This window comes from Ranitomeya variabilis, chromosome 4 (assembly GCF_051348905.1).
Source record: "Ranitomeya variabilis isolate aRanVar5 chromosome 4, aRanVar5.hap1, whole genome shotgun sequence".
Taxonomy (NCBI): domain Eukaryota; kingdom Metazoa; phylum Chordata; class Amphibia; order Anura; family Dendrobatidae; genus Ranitomeya; species Ranitomeya variabilis.
In genome coordinates this window covers 577,912,672-577,920,655 of record NC_135235.1, presented here as the reverse complement: position 1 = coordinate 577,920,655, position 7,984 = coordinate 577,912,672, and the positions used below count along the sequence as shown (strand labels likewise).

Genomic DNA, 7,984 nt, shown 5'->3' with positions numbered 1-7,984 from the left:
ATGGCAAACTTCAGCAGCAGCAGCAGCTCCCCCTATTGCTTCAAAGAGGAAAACATCAGAATTTTTAAAATTATTTTTCATATTTTTCTCCATTAAAAATAAACATTCATCTTAAAAAATATATTAAAAGTGTACATTCTTTCAAATGGTGAAAATATCTTTTTCTATGGAACCTTCCATGTAATGAGTCGGGTCCCTAATGTTCTGATATGATATCTAATGAAATTGAAACCTCTCTGTATGGAAAAGTAAAGCTATGCCCCCCTGATTATCTCCACTCCTATTATAAGCAGAATTACAGCACACACATATGAAATACTCTGCAGAGAAAGAAATAACAGCAGCATGTCCCTTTAAATTCTGTGTGTTCTATGAAACTAGTCAGCAGCCAATAGGATCGCTGCATTTGAATTTGAAGATAAAGCAAACTGTCAATCATCCTCAGTCTGTTACAGGACAGTGAGCGGTGAAGATGAATGTTGGTGAGTTGCTCCCATCCCATCATCTGCTGTAACTGACACTGATTTATCTCATCCCCCTGAAGATTTATTCTTGTTATCTGGAATCCGCCGATGATTTTATCATTTCACCTACACTTAAAGTAGGAGAGAAATGGGCAGAGTAGACAAATCTGCCACAACGGCAGTTATCACCCTCCACTAGGGGGAGCTATCTGCATAATATATACTGGTGCACTGTGCTCCCCCTAGTGGCTGCAGGAAAGCAGAGTTTTATCTTTAGGTTTCACAGGACACTCTGCTGCCAGTATTAGTTATTGAGGGACATTTTTATGCCACTAATGTCAATGGGATTAGTGTTCTGGCACTGTTAATGGGGGTCCTGCTTTATGTGCTGGTAATGAAGCCTATTTGGGTGTCATTGTTGAGGACTTACCTGTACTTATGGGCATGAAGAGCACAGGAATACCTGTATGCCATGTACCTTTACTTACAGGGCGCCAGTACAATCCAGTGCACCTTATGTGCTGTATGTGGTGTTACCTATACTGGGGCCTCTGCTGTCAGGAGACCGTACAAGCACCCAGTAAAGGCTATGCTCCGTGGGGTCATATTACCTGCAGGTATGAGTGTAATGGGGGTCCGATACCGGGGGGACGTTCACTATGAATGTGTGAGGAAGCTGCAGTGTTTGTGTCTTTATTAGAGCTGTGACTAAATCTTTTTTGGATTCCCAGATTTTTCTATGGCTACTACAGGAGAAGATGAATACAGGATGGCAGCGAGCCGCGGATCTCTGGGGGTCAGCAGCTTCATTATAACCGGACCCCTTGTCCTATTCTCCACCCCTGAGGAGTGATAAGCGGACACTGACCGGATTCTGTTCTCTTTAGGACTTCTACCTCCGCCAGGAATGTGTCTTCGGACCTGGATACTTCTCATGTGAGATTATTAATTAAATAAAAGTATTCCCAGTTAATCTGAAAATATGATTCCCTTCCTTTTATCCAGCATTTGATAATGCAGAACGTTTATTAGTCCAGCACAGAATTGCTTCACAATGTAGAGTGAGCAGGAAATAGTTTTCAATAGTAGATTGTATGCTCTTCTGTCCCGGAATCATTCAGAATCTGTCAGGTCACATTGATGTTGGGTTTAAGGATCTTCCTGTAATGTTAATGATTTGATTCCTCTGGACATTGTGTGATTGATCCCTTATCTGCTTGTGTTTTCTTTCCAGCTTATCCCTGCACAAAGGAGGAAAGAGAACAACAACTTCTGATCTACTGCACCAGATTCCTGCCGTCACCGATCTTCAAGATGGAGGTCACTGATCGTACCGCATATTATGTCGTCCATGTTCTGTCCATAGATGTAAAAGAACCTCTCAGTAGACAAGTGACTGAATCTTTTCTTTCCTTAGCGCCTCATGCCGACCAACCGAGAAGCCCAGAAGAAATATCTGCCATTTCCTTTGGATGACGAAAAACCAGAGCCGACATCAATGCCAGAGGAACCGAAAGAAGAGGAGATGGAGATGCCCAAGGACGCAATGAGATATCGGGATATTAAAGAGTTTGATGAAGATGAGGCAGAAGACATGGAGGAGACAGAAGAAGAAGATGAGAAGGCATCAGAAGTGAAAAAAGAAGTTGTGCAGAAGAACAGCAACTCCACAAGAAGAGTTCAGAAGCAGCCGGCACGAAGACAGAAGATCCGCCAGCAGTCCATCCTCCAATACGTTACCACCAACCTCAGAGGAAGGAGGAATATCATCTGGACCATCCTCCTCAAAGCAATGAGGCGCTGATGGACGTCTGAAGCTGAGTAACATCGACAGCTTCAAATCTAATATTTGAATTAACTGAGTAACTTAGCGTAAATTGAGTAACTTAGCGTGTGTCGGTATCTCCCCATGCCTTACATCTATGGAGCATTGGGCATCATTTCCTCCTGATGAACCGTGAGAGCGGGGAAACACGTCGGGGAGATACCGACACACGCTAAATTACCTTAATTATCTATTTAGAGAATTTTTTGTCTGGCATGTATTTGGCCCTCTTTTTTGTGGCAGTTTGGTCATTGATCCAATATATCGCTATTTAATTTTGGGACCATTACGGCTATCATCTCAGACTGTGTAGGTATGTTATAGGGGACTTTAGTGCATCTAGTGCGGTGTGTTTTGGTAAGTTATTATACTATGTGGAGGTACCTATATAGGTCCAATTGATTATACATCTGGTCATTTATTGCTTTTTTCACCACTGCTCTTCACTATGTTGTTTTCCCACCTGTAGTGTGAGGGATACCACAGGGGAGAGAGGGCTAGCCGACGTGGAGTGGGGGCGCCAAAAAATCGATTCTTAGGGTGCCAACCCCCACAGCAAGGCAGGCGTGAGTAGTAGGTGTATTTAGGATCAGAATAGGTACATATGTTGGTAACCTATTGTCCATACTTGTGATATCTATATTTAGTTTTTTAATGGGTCAGGGTTTTATATTTATTAGAAATAAAAATGAAGTTTTAAGGGATTATATGTACGCACATTAGAGTTTGATTCCTGGATTTATTGTTTTTTTGAGTATTACTCATGCTGTATAGAGGAAACTATATGTGGGTCCACACTGTATAAAGGAGGCTATTTGCGGGCTCATACTGTATATAGGAGGCTATGTGCAGGCTCTTACTGTATACAGGAGGCTACATGGGGGCTCATACTGTATATAGGAGGCTATATGAAGGCTCACACTGTATACAAGAGGTTATTTTCTGGCTCACACTGTATACAGGAGGCTATGTGCAGGTTCACACTATACAGGAGGCTATGTGCAGGTTCACACTGTATACGGGAGGCTATATTGTAGCTCATACTGTATGTAGGAGACTATATGGGGGCTCATACTGTATACAGGAAATTATGTGCAAGCTCATACTGTATATAGGAGGCTCACACTTTATATATGTAGCTGTGTGCGGGCTCATACTTTATATAGGAAGCTTTATGGTGGCTCACACTGTATATAGGAGGCTATGTGCAGGCTCTTACTGTATACAGAAGGCTATATAAAGGCTCACACTGTATACAAGAGGTTATTTTCTGGCTCACGCTGTATACAGGAGGCTATGTGCAGGTTTACACTGTATTCAGGAGGATTTATGGCATCTCATACTGTATGTACGAGGCTATATGGGGGCTCATACTGTATACAGGAGGCTATGTGTGGCTCATACTGTATTACTGGTGGCTATATGCAGGCTCATACTGTATCTAAGAGGCTATATGCAGGCTCATACTGTATCTAAGAGGCTATGTGCAGGCTCATATTGTATACAGGAGGCTCAAACTGTATATAGGAGGGTATATGGGGGCTTACACTGTATACAAGAGGCTATATGGGGCTCATGCTGTATATAGGAAACTATATGGGCGTTCACACTGTATATAAGAGGCTATGTGCGGGCTCAAACTGTATATAGGAGGTTATGTGCAGGCTCCTACTGTATTACAGGAGGCTTTATGGGGCTCATACTGTATATAGGAGGCTATATAGGGGCTCATACTGTATATAGGTAGCTATGTGCGGGCTCATACTGTATATAGGTGGCTATATGGTAGCTCATACTGTATAAAGGAGGCTATGTGCGGGCTCACACTGTAAACAGGAGGCTATGTGCACGCTCATACTGTATAGAGGAGACTATATGGGGGACCATACTGTATACAGAAAACTATGTGAGAGCTCATACTGTATATAGAAGGCTATATGGGGCTCACACTGTATGTGTGGGGTCATATTTTTTATAGGAGGCTATACGTGTGGGCTCGTACTGTATTACAGGAGGCTATGTGTTGGCTCATACTGTATATAAAAGTCTATGTACAGGCTCAGTGTATACAGGAAGCTATATGAGGGCTCACACTGTATACAGGAGGCTATATGCTGGCTCATGCTGTATATAGGAAACTTTATGGGGTTCACACTGTATATAGAAGGCTATGTGTGGGCTCATACTGTATATAGTAGGCTATGTGTACAGGCTCATACTGTATATAGGAAGTTGTGTGCCGTCTCATATTGTATAGTAGTCTATGTGCGGGCTCAAACTTTATATAGGAGGATATGTGTGGCCTCACACTGTATTCAGGAGGCTATGTGCAGGCTCATACTGTATCCTGGAGGCTATGTGCAGGCTCATACTTTATCTAGGAGGCTATGTGCAGGCTCAAACTATATACAGGAGGCAATGTTTGGGCTCATACTGTATATAGGAGGCTATGTGTGGGCTCATACTATATATAGGAGATTATGTGTGGACTCATGCTGTATACAGGAGGTCTAGTGTGAAGTTTCCACAATCAAAGATGGTGTTGGTCCACTGTGTTTTATCATGACCAAAGTCAGCGCAGCGATCTACCAGGAAATTTTAGAGCACTTCATGCTTCCCTCTGCCGACAAGCTTTTTGTAGATGTAAATTTAATTCTCCAGCAAGACTTGGCACTTGTCCACACTGCCAAAAGTACCAATACCTGGTTTAAAAAAAAAAAACAACAGTATCACTGTGCTTGATTGACCAGCAAACTCGCTTGACCTTAACCCCATAGAGTATCTATGGGGTATTGTCAAGAGGAAGATGAGAGAAACCAGACCCAACAATGCAGACGAGATGAAGGCTGCTGTCAAAGCAACCTGGGCTTCCATAACCCCTCAGCAGTGCCACAGGCTGATTGCCTCCATGCCATGCCGCATTGATACAGTAGTTGGTGCAAAAGGAGCCACGACCAAGTATTGAGTGTGTCACGATATGGTATGAAATATCATAAGTTAGTTTTCTTGCTAGCATGCGGGGGCTAAACCCCCCCTCTCTCTGGTTCTCTTTCCTTCCCTGTGGTTCTAACTGTCTGTGTAGCAGAGCTTGCCTTGTGGGGGAGTTTTATTGACGGAAGGTATTTACGACGGTCATAGCTGCAAGGGAAATTTGTGTTAGCAGGAACTGTTAGAGAAACTTCTAGAATCATGAAAGTCTTTTGTTCCATTTTTGTAAGATATTACGCAAACCGTTTACGTTAAAAACACGAAAATAGATGTTCTTATTCTCTCTCGGTGGATCTATCAATGACTCTAATCACAGGCTTGTAGCTCCCTCTGGTGAAGAAGTAGGGATTGCTCTGTAGATAATAGGACATATTTGATCTCATAAGAAAGCTCATGTTAATACAAGCTGAATGCTGGGTGTGCTATGATTCTGATATGTACTGGAACGGAGTTATAAGCATTAGACCAATTTGTATTCAAAGTACTCAGACTGAAAGGTAGGAGGATCTGGAAAAGCCAGCCCTTTCTGTGATGTCACTAGCTGTAGGTCTTAAGTTTGTGGCCAGATCCCCAGCTCCTTCTTCTTGTCTTTTCCTGTGAGGCCTGAGCAGCACGACAAATGAGCTGGGATGTCTGGTTGCCTGCAATGCAATGATCTGAGAATATGTGAGTGTTATCTTTTCTTCATTTAATCCTTTTATTTTCATAATTACCTTGTACATATTTGCAATTGTCTCATTTGTAACATCTTTGTAAAATATTTTATAAACACTGCCTAAAAATCATTTATGGGGTATACTCTTTAATACTAGTTCGTTCTTCCTGCCCTAAACCGTACCCTGTCTCTGAAGGGAATTACGCTACTGTTTTTTTGGGGTTTGCTCCAGACCCGTTCAATTGGAGCTGGTGGCAGCGACCGTGTGCCGGCTTTTGGGGGTCCCTGTAGCGACTGCGGCTTGATAATTATTGTTCCTGCCTGAGTGGGAGTAGTTATCGCGTTGCTGCAGTGCGCCCAATAGCCAGTACATAGCAGGCAGCCTTTCTGGCGACTAATTACCCCAGGTGCAGTACCTAATCTGACCTGAGAGTAAGGGGGGCGCCAGAGAGCTGCAAGTGTTAAGTGGAACTGTAAGCGGGATAGACACAAATCCCTGCAGTTCATGGTATACTGAAGAGCAGTGGGATACCTAAAATAAGCCCCTGCTGTAAACTAAGAGGTCAATAGCCTCGTGTGTGTTTTTTTTTCATCACATTGTGGCAGTGGAGGGATAACTAGGATAAGCCCCCCTGCACATGTGATAGCCGTCTGCTGGTCTAAGGTCACCCCAATCCGTGACATATTGTAGGCAGCGGCTAAGGGATCTTGACAGTCACGGTGTGAATCGTGACATATTGGTGGCAAGGCGGTGGGATATTAGAGCATTAGTGAGTTGGTTTGCGCAATCATTCCTCTCACTAAAAACTTGCAGAAAGTTCTTGCGAGAACTCTGCGCAAATAAGTTTGGAGAACGAACTCAGTGTTTATTAGTTGTGAGACAATTGTGTACTGGTAATTATCCCCTCCCTTTTTCTTCGTTTTTCTATCCTATCTTTTATTTGGCAACCATGGTTGGGCTGGGAGAAGCCTTTTATGAACAGCAGACCAGAGACACCCTTGTTGCCTTATGCAAGTCACAGCACATTGACTATGCAAGCAAAAACAAAAGCGAACTGGTCGCAGCCCTGATGCAATGGGAAGCCGCTCTAGACCACTCACAGGGCCCAGAAGCCGCAGATGCCAGCACCCGCGAACATGGTGCTGCAGCAGAGGTCCAACCACTGAATGCTGGCCCTGTTAGCAATCCGGGCGAATTGGACCCCCACCTGCAGGCGGCCTTGAAAGAATTCCCCACTGACGACCATGAGGGACGTCGGCAGCTGATTCAGCAATACCGGCAGGAGGCTGATGCCCGAGCTGAGCGAGAGGCCCAGCGAGCCGAGCGAGAGGCCCAAGCGCAGCGGGAGTACCAGCTGCAGATGGCCCAACTGCAAATGCAGGGGTCGTCCCAGTCCAGTCGTGAGCCCAGCAGCGCTCAGACACCAAAGCCCCGGCCCGACCACTTTCCTGTTATGGAAAAGGATGGGGACTTGGACACTTTTCTGCGGGCCTTTGAGAAGGCCTGCAGACAGTACCAGCTGCCTACACAAGAATGGGCACGGTACCTGACACCAGGGCTGAGAGGAAAAGCTCTGGAGGCGTTTGCTGTCCTCCCTCAAGAACAAGATGGTGACTATGAGGCCATCAAGCAGGCTCTCATAGCTAAGTACCAGCTTACACCCGAGGTGTACCGTAAAAAGTTTCGGACCCTCCTACGTGGCCCACACGACAGTTACAGTGATGTGGTGCATAGACTGGGGACCCACTTTGACCAGTGGACCCAAGGACTGTCAGTGACCACCTTTACACAGCTGCGAGACCTGATGATCAAAGACCAGTTCTTCCGTCTTTGCCCAACTGAGGTGCGACAGTTTGTGATGGACAGAGAACCCAAAGACGTGACGAAAGCAGCGCAGATTGCCGATGCCTATGAGGCCAACCGTAGATCGGAAGTGCGGAAGCCAGTCACCACCAGCTGGAGAGGGGGTAAGCCTGCAGCCAACGCCAGTACCCCTGCCAGCCAACACACCAGAGGTCCTGTCCCCGTGGCCAACAGCACCAGACCTACCA

The 7,984-nt window shown here is 45.0% G+C and overlaps 1 protein-coding gene across 1 annotated transcript; it reads left to right on the top strand.

Moving 5' to 3' along the window:
• The first annotated feature begins 1,200 nt into the window (after positions 1-1,200).
• Positions 1,201-2,358, top strand: LOC143769182 (uncharacterized). Its single transcript, XM_077257747.1, has 4 exons — positions 1,201-1,260; positions 1,352-1,400; positions 1,699-1,784; positions 1,882-2,358. The coding sequence occupies exons 1-4, from the start codon at positions 1,204-1,206 to the stop codon at positions 2,266-2,268; spliced, it is 579 nt and encodes a 192-aa protein (XP_077113862.1). The 5' UTR covers positions 1,201-1,203; the 3' UTR covers positions 2,269-2,358.
• The last annotated feature ends 5,626 nt before the right edge of the window (positions 2,359-7,984 follow it).